This window comes from Thunnus thynnus, chromosome 11, assembly GCF_963924715.1.
Source record: "Thunnus thynnus chromosome 11, fThuThy2.1, whole genome shotgun sequence".
Classification (NCBI taxonomy): Eukaryota; Metazoa; Chordata; class Actinopteri; order Scombriformes; family Scombridae; genus Thunnus; species Thunnus thynnus.
In genome coordinates, this window is record NC_089527.1 from 1,206,236 (window position 1) to 1,218,735 (window position 12,500).

A 12,500-nucleotide genomic window follows, 5' to 3' on the forward strand; every position below is an offset into this window, starting at 1 on the left:
AGTATTATTACTTTTCCTTTCTTTTTAAATGAGTTACCAAGTTTGTTAAATGAATAATCGATCCTTTTAAATTGTATATGTGTCTGTTTGTTAATTAATGAATTAATTTTATTGTATTTGTCCCATGTTTGATTTCAACTGCTGGCGTGGTCGTCTACTTTATTCCTGTTTCCTCTCTCATCACGTGTTACTCTGTCCATATACCTCTGTGAGGGGTCAATGTCAAGTCAAGTCAAATCAAACTTTATTTGTATAGCACATTTAAAAGAACTGACAAAAGTGTGGAACAAGCTTAAAATAGCAAAACTAAATAAATATAAAAGTAAATAACAAATAGAAATGAAAGAGCACACAATGTACACACTGTACAATAGACATAATAATAATAATTATAATTAAAGAATTCTGGCTCAATAGAAGATGAAGTTAAAGTGTCAAGCTCAACCTGAATTGAAAGGCAGTGAGAAGAGGAGGGTCTTCAGCAATGACTTTAAGGTTTCTAGGGTCTGAGCAGTCCTCACATGAATAGGTAAGCTGTTCCAGAGATTAGGAGCAGCCACCACAAAGGCTCAGTCACCTCTGTTCTTGTGCCTGAATCTCAGAACATCCAAGAACATCTGGTTGGTTGACCTCAGTGCTCTAACTGGAGTATGATGATACAGGAGTTCTGCTAGATAAGGTGGTGCCAGCCCATTTAAAACCTTAAAAGCCAGCAATAAAATTGTAAAATCAATCCTAAAATGGACAGAAGGCCAGAGGAGAGAGGCCAATACTGGTGTTATTTGATCATGTTTTTTTTACCAGTTAGAAGACCAGCAGCTGAATCTTGTAGTAACTGCAGACAATGAAGAGTCCAATGAAGAGGAAATAAAAAGAACATGCTCTGGTTTTAGAGTTGACCACAGTACAGAAACTGCCCTGGTCAGAGTTCAGAGATAACCATGAAGTTTCTGTTCTGGTACTTCTTGACCTCAGTGCAGCTTTCGATAAGGTTGATCATGTTATTCTTCTTCAGCGCCTTGAACACTGTTTATGTCTTAGAGGCACTGTTCTTAACTGGTTTTCTTCTTACCTTACTGGTAGATCTTTTTCTGTTTCTGTTGGTAACTTTGAATCAGATGAAGTCAGAATTCCATATGGAGCCCCTCAAGGATCAATTCTTGGTCCTCTACTGTTTAATTTGTATATGCTCCCACTTGGGTCCATCATTCAACAATACAACATATCATATCACTCCTATGCTGACGACACACTGTTATACATCTGTTTCTGCCAACCACCTTAACCCAGTGAATGATCTCATCCAGTGCGTTACTCATGTCAAACATTGGATGGCTAAAAATTATTGACAGCTAAATGAAAACAAAACAGAGATTCTTTTAGCAGGTCTGAAGGCTTTGAGGCACCAGATTCACTCTTTGTTAACTCCCCTGTCGGTAAAACCCTGTGAGCATGTCAAAAACTTGGATGTGATTTTAGATGCTCTCAACTTTTAGAAGCAAATATCTAATATCTCTCAGACTGATTTTTATCATCTTAGAAATATATCTAAAGTTAGAGCTTTCCTATCACAGTCAGATTCTGAAAAGTTGATTCATGCATTTATTTCCAGTGGACTAGATTACTGTAATGCACTTTTTGCTGGACTGGCAAAGAACTTAATACACTCCAGCTTATTCAGAATGCTGCAGACAGAGTATTAACTAAAACCAAAAGGTGTGAACACATCACTCCTATTTTAACGTGTCTTCACTGGCTCCCAGTAAGACAAAGAATTTAATTTAAAAATGTTCCTTTTTTTTTTAAACTATGCACAGCTTGGCTCCCTCTTACATCACTGACATGCTCACTGAATACACACCAGACAGACGCCTGAGATCATCAAGTAAAGGTCTCCTCACTATACCGAGAATAAACTCTAAATCAGCTCATGGTGCCTTCAGTCATTATGATCTTACTCTCTGGAATTCTCTACCACATGAACTCAGGTCTGCTACAACCGTGTCTTCTTTTAAAAGCAGACTAAAAACATCTTTTTTCACAAGCTTTAGTTAGGTTTAAAGTGTGTGGTTAACGGGCAAAACCTTCATTTTAGAATCAGTATTATTATTGTTATTCCTTTTTAATAATAATGATACCTTCTTATCCTACTCTCTTTATTGTAATTCCTTCTTACCCTCTAATTATATTTGTTGTCTTGTATGTTGATGTTTAACATTTCCTTATTTTTATTGTTTTTATGTTGCATGTTTTATATATGTATTGTTAATGTAAAGTTAAACGGTTTTGACACGTATGATCTTTACCTTTATTTTTGTTTTTAAGCACATTGAGTTTATGACTGTGGTATTAAATGTGAAAGACAGCAGCTAGAAAGACAGCAGCTCATCCAGTCAGCTGGACTGAATCTCCAGGTGCATTCTGGGAGTGATTGACAGCTCAGATTACATGTTTAGAAAAGATCAGGATTCCACATTTAACTGCACTTCAACTCCAGCTGAGAACAACTATTACTGATGAAATGATAATATTACAACCTGTAGATTAAATTAGATCGTTAATATCATTGATTCAAGAGGAGTGGAACAACCTTCATGGGGATCAGTAAAGAGATGGAAAGAGATGCTGTAATAAGATTGATGCTTTATTAAAGGGAAAACACAAACTGTAAATGTCTCGTTAAAACAAAGAAAATACATTTTTATAGGTTTATTTATTTATAATTGCTTCAGCAGAGAAAGTCTTTCAGATTTCTGTAGAATAAAAATAAAGTCACTTTCCTGGCGACGTCTTACTTTAATAAACTTTTGACATGTGGTCTGTTTGTCTTTATGCTAAGCTAAGCTAACTGTTTCCCCCTGCTTCCACTCTTATGCTAAGCTAAGCTTGCTGTTTTCTCCTCCTTCCAGTCTTGATGCTAAGCTAAGCTAGCTGAACTTCATTTTGAGCAAGTGAAACTCTCTCAGTTGGCAGCGATGGTCTGGTCTATCCAGGCGCGCAGTGCTGTGACGCGGGCGTACACAGTAGGCAGCATGGTATTGCAGCCTTTACCTACAAAGGACGTGACACCAACCAGAGTCCAGGCACCAGCCTTCTGACAGACCAGAGGACCTCCAGAGTCACCCTGAAAACAAACACACACACAAAATAAGCACACAAACAAACAAATAACATGCGTAGCATGCATGTCTATCTTCCAACATGTTGCTAATATGCTTGTTGGTGGTTAGTGTGCAGCACCCACGTTGCAGCCGGAGATTCCGTTGGCTCCGGCACAGATCATATTGGAGGTGATAGGGACGTTGAATCGACGGCACCGCCTATTGGTCAGCAGGGGGAGGGCTGCCTGCTGCAGCCGGGTGGCAAGGTTACCTGCAACACATCAACACATCACACTGATGTCTATACTGCCCCCAGTGGTCAAAGCATGCCATGTTTCCTGTGTTAACGCTCCCTTAGTGGTCTGAGAAGCTGTACAGGTAAGATTTAATCAGGTATAAGGCACTGACAATAATAATAATAATAATAATCATAATAAATATAGCCGTAAGTGGCAATTTGCGGGTTCAAGCTTTTTAGCACTTAACAGAGGGAAGCAGCTCGATCAGCCAAAATTAAAGGTGAGGTGGTGAACGAAGATGAGCAAAGTCACTTCAACTACTTTAGTTCTATTTAAAGGAGTGAGTCACCAATAATAATAATGATAGTCACTGTTGTAGTGGGTCAGGCCCCAGCAGCTGTAAAGCACTAATAATAATCATAATAAACATAATTGATGTGGATATTTTGAGTGATGGTCAGCACCTCAGTGGAGAAAAGTAGGCACGAGCCTTTGATGTCTTAAAGCTGAAAATGTTTGTTGAAGCCCTTGATCAAGGAGAACTGAAATAGCAAACACTGAAGTCTTCTACAACTTGGATGCTGTCTCTTTCCATTCTGTCCTCTGAAGGTCTGACTCTCAGGGTCCTATCTTACGCCCGGTGCAGAGCGGTGCTACGCGCAGCGCAAGTCTCTTTGCTATTTTAAGACAGACGCAGTTGTCATTTCCCCGTCCAGTGCCCACGTTGTTAAAATAGCAACGGCACTTGCGCCCATCAGTGCGTCCATCAGTGCGCCCATCAGTGCGCCCATGGGCATGTTGGTAAGGTGTGGTCAGGCGCATTGTTGGCGTGTTGCTATCTTAAGGCAGCAGAGAGTGATTGCGCTATTGACCAACAAAAACCTGGTCTAAAGTCAATGGCGCAGTGTTTCACTGTTATTTTAAGGAGCGTTATCAGGACAGTAATATGCACCTACACAGGCGGCTGCACCACATACACTCTGCTTGTTACACACACAGGACACGCAGCAGCACACAAACATGCACAAGGTAACAAATAAAAGGATTACAATGTGAAAGATTATTATTGTGTATATTAATATATTTTAAAAAATACATGTCATAATGCTCAGTCATAATATTTATCAGAATTAACTAATCTCAGTAATGATGGATTAAATTGTTGAATTATTTGACCAAATCGTGTAATCATGTAGGTATTTAAACAGACGGACAACAACGGATCAGACACAGATCGACTTTCCTGCTGCATCAGTACATGATGACATGAGGAAATAAATGAGGTGAAAACAATGATTAAACTAACGAAGGAAATAAATCTGCACAGCTTCTAGCTGCTGCCAGCAGCAGGATCAGCACCTTGGAGAGCTCATCAAGTCCTGATAACTGTGTTGATGATTCTTTACATGATTAAAATTAATTCTTTAATTTTTGAACAATATTTAACAAATATTCTTTAACATTTTTGAGGTTACAGTGATCAAGTTTCTATACTTTCAACAATTAAAACCTGCTGATTTGACCTGATACTCCCTGACTGAACAAAACGATTTTAAAGAATCCAAAGCTGTAATTAAAATAATAAACCTTTTCAAAAACCAAACGAAGACAAATTTGCAACAAATGAATGAACAGGATCTTAAACTGGTGGTCTGGGACCACGGGAGGGTCCAGGAGCAGCAGTGTGCTCGTTATGGATCGTGCGCTTTCCCTTTGTGCACGAGCAGATCCGTTTCCTCTGCAGAGAAGCGCTCCTTCTTGCTACTCGGCAAATGCGCCGTTATAATAGCAATCCGCCAAGGTGCAAGCACACCTGGCTCTTAAAGGGAATGGGAGATGACACTGTGATTGGTTTATTGCATGTTACGCTGAAAACACAGCCATGATTAATTAGGAGACTATGGACAACCCCTTTGAACCGTGCGCCTGGCGCAGCGACCATTTTTCCACCGTTAAAATAGCAAAAGTGGATTTGGACTCACCCTCAATGACATAGCGCCATGCGCTTCAGACCATGCACTTTAGATCGTTAAAATAGGGCCCAGAGGCTTTAACCTAAGCAGATCAGCCTACACTATGAAAAATTATTCTAATTGGTTCATTAGTTTCTACTCAAGGAAGTGCATTTTACCCGTGTTAGTTCAGGTCACGTTGCATGGAACTTCAGGTCACTGTCAGCACATTCTGGCTACACATTCACCTATCTTTGTTGTCTAGGAGGTAATGCTGATTTACCCTTTATCAGAGAGGCCTCTGCCTTCCCCAAAACATCAAAGAGGGTTCTGGAGTCTCAAGGAGAGGAGAGAATTGTCTCCTTTCTACTTAAGAATTACAGTGTGACCTCAAGGCACCATTATTATCAGGCCTCAATAAGCAGGAATGAGACTTTTAAAATGTATAATTAGTAACTAGCCCAGGCTTGACCCGATGTAACCCAATTTGTAACCCCTAAAGATGGAAAATTCCATAACAATAATGATAATAATAAAGTCACCATTGCCGCTGGTCCGGCCCCAGCCGGTGGTCATGCACATTGTGCCTGGGGGGAAGTTGTCTCTGGTCTCGGCCACGCACACGGGGAAAACACGCCTGTTTATTTGGGCGGGTCTGGCCAGCTTGATGAGCTGGATGTCGTTGTCAGCGCTGGTTCTGCTGTAGTTGGGATGTGTGAACACCTGACAGGAAATTACATCATTAGCTGGTGAACACACAGGAGCTCACGAGACATGATGAAGTCCTGCTGCTTGTTGCTCACCTTGCCGACCCCGATCTCCTGGACGTCCTCGGTGGAGGAGCGGAGGTCATGTGCTCCGAGAACCACACGGGTCGACCGACTGCAGGAAAAGATGTGAGTGAAATCAGCCAATAAAAAATCACCTGAGAAACACCTGAGCAACAGGAGGCGGAGCCTAATGTCAGCTGCTGGCTGAAGCTCATATTCAGAAGAGGAACACTGATCATACAGCAGGTTTAACTGAGCAGCAGATTGAGTTCAGCTGTCAAACTGTCTTTATTTAAACATTTATAAAGTTTAAAGTTGCATTTAAACATTGGTTGACAGGACAGGTGAGGGTTAAAGGTTAAAGGTTAAAGATTGTTGGTGTTTACCTGACGGAGCAGTGAGCAGCGGTTACCACCCAGTTCTGGTTGATGAGGGAGCCTCCGCAGAAGTGGGAACCACTGAACTGAAACAACCACATGTTCATGAATACAACTCATTTGTGTGTGTGTGTGTGTGTGTGTGTGTGTGTGTGTGTGTGTGTGTATGTGTGTGTGTGTGTGTGTGTGTGTGTGTGTATGTGTGTGTGTGTACCTGCAGGGACACCTGCCAGGGCCAGGAGTGAGGCTTCGCCTCCTTGCCGTTCACGATATCAGAGTAACCGCTGATGTCGGGGGGGATGGCGGGAGTGCCGCAACCTGGTGACATCATCATAATGACATCATCATAATGACATCATCATAAAGACATCATTAACAACAACATGAGTCAGGAAGTTTGTTCCTGATCTTTGCGAACAGACGACACAAAACACCTCGAGTCACATTTTCAGTAAGAAACGATTGTTAATAAGATCAATACTTTTAAAGTGATCAGCCAATAAACACGGATCGATCTCAGACTGTGTCCAGTTATCTTCAGTCACTTATAAAAATCATTTTATCTTCATAAAGTCTTACGGCCTCACCACCCTGCACACGTGGGATCTCTTGTGATGTGGGAAGCTGAGCAGGATGGGGCCTGGTTAGTACTTGGATGGGAGACCTCCTGGGAATACCAGGAGCTGTGAGCTGTCTCTCTCCTCTCTCCTCCTGTTGCTTTCTGCAGGTATTTCTGCCTCCAGAGCTGCTCAACACCCACTGCTACAATTATTATTATTAGTCTTATTATGATTATTACCATTATTATTACTATACATCTCTATGTGGAACTTGCATTGTTCTCTCTCTCCTCTCAAGCGGTCGGTAGATGATGGCCGCCCACCCAGAGCCGCTAAATATTAAATCTATACATAAATATAATAGTTGTAAATTAAAAACAAGCAGCTCAGTCTACCCAGCATGCTTCACTCCCTCAGCTGTCTTACCGTAGGCGGCGCCGGCGAAGGCGAAGCAGGAGAGGATCCACAGGAAGACCATGGCTCAAACATGAAAGCTCCGTCTGAGAGACGAACCTTTATACAGACGAGGAGCGACAGGATTGGACAGGAGGGACGTGTGTGTGTGTGTGTGTGTGTGTGTGTGTGTGTGTGTGTGTGTGTGTGTGTGCACGCGTGCGTGTGTGTGTGTGTGTGTGTGTGTGCACGCGTGCGTGTGTGTGTGTGTGTGTGTGTGTTTCTATGGTGCAACCACTGTTCTGTGTAATTAACTGAGAAGATGTGCAGGAGGATCTTGTGAAACATATTTATGTAAAAGTCTCTGATGTCTGTTGTGAAAACTTCCACAGTTAAACGTGTGACAGTAGTTTTGTGTCATTGAAGTTTTCACCAAACTGCAGCCGTCTGTGGTTTGCAAATGTATAAGTGAGTCACTGAGAAGGACTTGTAGTGATATGTGGCTGATCAAGTTTGTAATTATTGGGTTTGATCAGTTATTGTGACAGTATTATTGATGTTAAAGCCATCTTACAGCAGTAGTGAGCAGACTGGTGGTGAAGTAATCTATCATTATAAATAAAACGTTTAACGTTTTTATAAACTTGTTAACTAAAACTGTCTTTTTTGTATTTTTGTACTTTTGGTATTTTTGTTGGGATCCTACTCTGTTTCAGCTTGGTGTTATTTAGGCGAAGCTACGAGCTGCTGCATATTCTAAAATAAATGGCTTGTGCCACAGCCATGTCAGTGTTTAATATAAACCTCACATTGCCAGTCTTTGCACCGTAAGACATGATGGGTACATGTGGTTGAGTTTCTGGGGACATAATGAAGCATTCATTCTGCACTATGCAGAAGATGCCTCATGCACTTGGAATTGTGCATGGTGGTGGAACCAGAAGTGCATAGTTACTCTATGGTGAAGAGTGGTATCTTGAGGAGAAGCATGGTGGGCTAGTCTCTGGTTTATGTAAATTTAAATGAGTTTGAAAGGGCTCAGATGAGAGCTTAAAAGGAAGAGAAAAATGGGATGAGAAAGGCCAAGCTGGTTGGTTTTGCTTTGTTTGAGGTTAAATCTGAGGATATCTGGGGAGTGGAGAGAAATGTCAGAGAGGCGTGCCGTGATGGGTCGTAATTAGATGCAGTGGTGGTGAATTCTGATCACCGTAAACAGAAGAATGCTAGGAGGAACATAGATTTGAGGGTTGAGTCAATGGATGGGGATAAATATCCTTCATGGACAGTTTGGATACAACGGGTGAGGAGGTCTGCTGTCACGGGTAAATGTTTCAGTGCAAGCTGAGGTTCTGCCTTTCTTAAGCTTTTGATTACCATGTTGATGTGGGGGTGCGAAATGGAGGGGGCTGGAGCTCTGGAAAACAGTTTGATGAAGAAGTTTATACCACTCAGGTATACTTGAATAGCAAATGTTCTGATTCTGAGAACCGAGTGGGCGTAAGTGATGAAGCTGGTTAATGTTATGATGTCCACGGATGGAAAGGGTAGACTGTGCACTGTATGGAAGTTTTTCAAATAGCATAAACCTGAATAGTACGGTGAAAGAGTTTTAGGAGTGAGACTATTTATGATTGCTTGTTGCAACGTGGTGACGAGACAGAGAAGCTGAGGGTTCAGGTGAAGATTGTGGCTAAAAACGGAGGGACCAGTATCAGATAAAGACCTCAGTCTGCTGCCAAGGATTTGAATTTCTGAAATGAGAAACGGGAGAGGGAGTCAGCGATGGAATTTTTGTAGCCTGGAACACGGGCATTGTGGATGATGAAGTGGTGTTGGGCTGAGATTAGGGTCAGACTGCTGATGAACTACATGATGTCTAGTGATTGTGAGCGACCTCTGTTTATGATATTGACAGCGGTGTGGTTGTCTGAGGGGAGGAGGATAACTTTTTGGACCACTCATAGTCCCAAAGAAGGCCAGTGATGACTATGGGGTATGGATTGTCGAGCGCTGAGGGAGCAGAGGGCAAGGACAGTTCCACTGGCCAATCTGAGGCGAACCATCTACCACCATAGTAACCACCGAATCTGATGGAGGAAGCCGCATCAGTGTACAGTTGGATGTCTTCGGGCTGAGTTATGTGGTCATCATAAAAAAGGAAATGCTGTTCCGAGAGGAAGGGAAGTCAGGCCACATTCTGAGCTCCATTTTACAGGCGTCACCCAGGACTATGAAATGGTGGAGGGATGGGACGGCAGCAGAAAGGGACAGTAAGTGGGAGAAGAAGGATCACCCTTGAGGGATGATGTGGATGGCAAAATTCAGGTGTCCTAGTAGGGAGAGAAGCTGGCGCTTGGTACATCGGAAGGCAAGGTTGTTAGGTGTCACATCTTGCCTGGACTTTGGGGGTTTTTTTGGTCTTATGTTGTGTTCTGTGGGGTCTCCTGGTTTTGCACGTCTGTTTAGTCCCTCGGTTCATAAGGGTTTTCTTGTATGATTTGGGTGGTGGGTTTTAGAGGACTGCATCATTAGTTTGTTGGGTTGTGTGCTTGGGTTTGTGTTTGTGGTTGGTTTTGGATGGGTTAGTGTAGATGGCATTTAGTTTGTTATTTGGGTTTTTGTTCTGTTTCCCTTGTGTGTTCATGTACTCCTCCACACCTGCCCTGCATTTGGGTTAGCCTCGTCAGCCCTGCCCCGCTCCCTGTGTGTTCTCAGCCAATCAGCTCCCTGTATGTTCATTCCCCTCTCGAGTTCTCCACCCATCTCCCCACCTGCACCTCATCTCCTTGTTAGTTCAGTTTCTTTAAGTTCTGGTTTTCTGTTCAGTCCTTGTTGGATCGTTTTGTGTTGTTTCTTCTACTAGTTCTGTTCAGCTCTGCCTGTCCATGACCATCCACAATTAAGGAGTTTTTCATCATATCTGCATTCCGGCCTCTGCGTTTGGGTCCACTCCTGCTTCCCCGAGTCTGACAGTTAGGAGCTTGTTGGATGTGCATGCAAATTCAGCTATAATGGCTGCGTGTGGGGACTGCAATCATCTATATTCACAGTTGAAGGAGGATATCCACCACCTGAAGACAGAACTTCGAAAAAAGGATCAGCTGATCTGCTGCTGCCCAGGCAAAGCATATTTGTCATCATCTAGCCTTATCACCCAGGTGGCCCAATCATCTTCCTCCCTGATCACAACTGGTCTCAGCCTCTGCAGCCACCCTTCCCTGGCTGCCTTTGATGCACACCAGCACTGGAGAGTCCTGCGGCCGAAGTGAGGGGCCATTCCACCGAACGAGAGCTGGTTGTGGGGGTACCGGACACTGGAGCCGCCAGCTGATCCGGAGGTCGGCATGTGAATCGCACCGCTTCACTCCCATGCCATCCCAGCCATCCTAGGCTGAAGTTGTTCATCACAGTGAAGGAGGAATTTGGTTATGGGGAAAGTTTCTCCACCACCTCCTTTAACTCTCTGTAACTGCTTCATATCCCTGATGGATGAAGCTCCGGTCCATCCTGGTTATGCCCCTGCAGTCCCACTCCAGCTCTGGCCCCTCCTGTCACTGCTGTGTCTCCTCCTCTTGTGGCCAGTGCAGACTGGGTGGCTCGTGACTCCACGACTGGGACAAAGCACCGTAGGATGCTCGGGTGTTCTTCCTCGACCTGAGCCACCTCGCTCCTGCACATTTGTGCAGACCTTCCAACCTGAAACGCTGTCCTCATTGCAGATGTAGCACCCGCTTCCCAGTCCAGGTAGCACGCACACTTCACCTCCTCGTCCTCTCATGCCCCCCACCACATTAATAATCGGACATCCGTTTCATTAACGCTATTACTCCCTATTTCCCCGGTGCACCGTCATTTTCTCCACCCCCTGAATTTGCGAGAGAGCTGCTTTCAGTGGATCTTCATCTCTCTGATATTAAAACATGTCTTCAGATGGCGTCTCAGGGTCGCTCAGGTTGTTGGCAAACTTGCAGTGTTTTCTAACTGCAGATATTAATCCTCAGGATGCCACCAGTAGCCTACTTGTGTCTAGAAAAGAGCTTGTAAAGTCTGACTTCCTGTCTGTACTGTACATTGATGCACCTGATGTGTGTTGGCCTTTAGACTTCAGATCTGTGGACACCTTTAAAAAGCAGCAGAAGACCCACCTCTTTACACCTGCCTTTGAGCAGTGTTCTTTCTCTCTATTTTATATATGATCTTTATATTGTGTCTCTTTTTGGTCTTTCTTTGTTTTACTTCACCCTGACTGCAGCAATTCTATTGAAATGAATAGATTTAGTTTGTTGTGAGGTTGCAGTATCACAGTGACAACAGCTGCTGTTTTGTAACAGAAGGTCAAGTCAGATTTTAAAAAAAGAATTACAAGAAGAATAAAATGTCTGCTTCTGTAAATGTGTTCCAGTAATGTGACAGTTTGACATTAAACCCTGAAGAGTTTTGGTTTAGAAGAGACGAGGATCAGGATGAAATAGTATCAAATAAATAAAGTGGCTGCTTGTTGTGAGGTTGATAAAGTGTTCAGCAGCAGCTTTCATGTCTTCTGGACTTTAAATGTGTGTAAAATTCACATGAAGGCAGCCGTTGGGACACCTTGTGGCATTTTGAAATGTGGCGACACTTGTATAAAGTTCCTCATTTAACAAACCTCACCTGTGAGAAGCTGCTGATCGCTTTAACTTGTGAAAGACGTTTCAGTTGTGAAACAGCTTCCTGTGGCTTTTCTGCTGAGGCTGAACTGACGATGCTGAAGGTAAAAGCTGTTCAAACAGGTGATGTCAATAAAGAGAACAAACCCTGTGTGTTGACGGAGCGGCTGCAGGCGGCTGACAGATGGTCCAGTCAAACTTTTCATTCAACTGTCTTCAAAGGTTGAATCCAGATTCTGGGTCAGGCCACAGAGTGCTGCTGTGACACGGCGTGTTTAACCAGCTTCACACGCCTTGCTGAATAATTGACCCTTTTAAATTGTATATGTGTCTGTTTTTTAATTAATGAATTAATTTTATTGTATTTGTCCCATGTTTGATTTCAACTGCTGGCGTGGTCGTCTACTTTATTCCTGTTTCCTCTCTCATCACGTGTTACTCTGTCCATATACCTCTGTGAGG

The 12,500-nt window shown here is 43.1% G+C and overlaps 1 protein-coding gene across 1 annotated transcript; it reads right to left on the bottom strand.

The window, feature by feature from the left end:
* Positions 1–2,626: 2,626 nt before the first annotated feature.
* On the bottom strand, positions 2,627–7,492 carry LOC137192222 (chymotrypsin A-like). Its single transcript, XM_067602755.1, has 7 exons — positions 7,426–7,492; positions 6,654–6,757; positions 6,449–6,525; positions 6,096–6,174; positions 5,835–6,015; positions 3,245–3,372; positions 2,627–3,124 (listed from the first exon to the last, which is right to left on the bottom strand). The coding sequence occupies exons 1-7, from the start codon at positions 7,475–7,477 to the stop codon at positions 2,963–2,965; spliced, it is 783 nt and encodes a 260-aa protein (XP_067458856.1). The 5' UTR covers positions 7,478–7,492; the 3' UTR covers positions 2,627–2,962.
* Between the last annotated feature and the right edge of the window lie 5,008 nt (positions 7,493–12,500).

Excerpts from the sequence above, each read along its gene's own strand:
- LOC137192222 (XM_067602755.1), bottom strand. The coding sequence starts at position 7,477 with ATGGTCTTCCTGTGGATCCTCTCCTGCTTCGCCTTCGCCGGCGCCGCC. Across the intron at positions 6,526-6,653 it reads CCTGGCAGGTGTCCCTGCAG|TTCAGTGGTTCCCACTTCTG; the intron begins GTACACACACAC and ends TGGTTGTTTCAG. Across the intron at positions 6,175-6,448 it reads GCTGCTCACTGCTCCGTCAG|TCGGTCGACCCGTGTGGTTC; the intron begins GTAAACACCAAC and ends CTTTTCCTGCAG.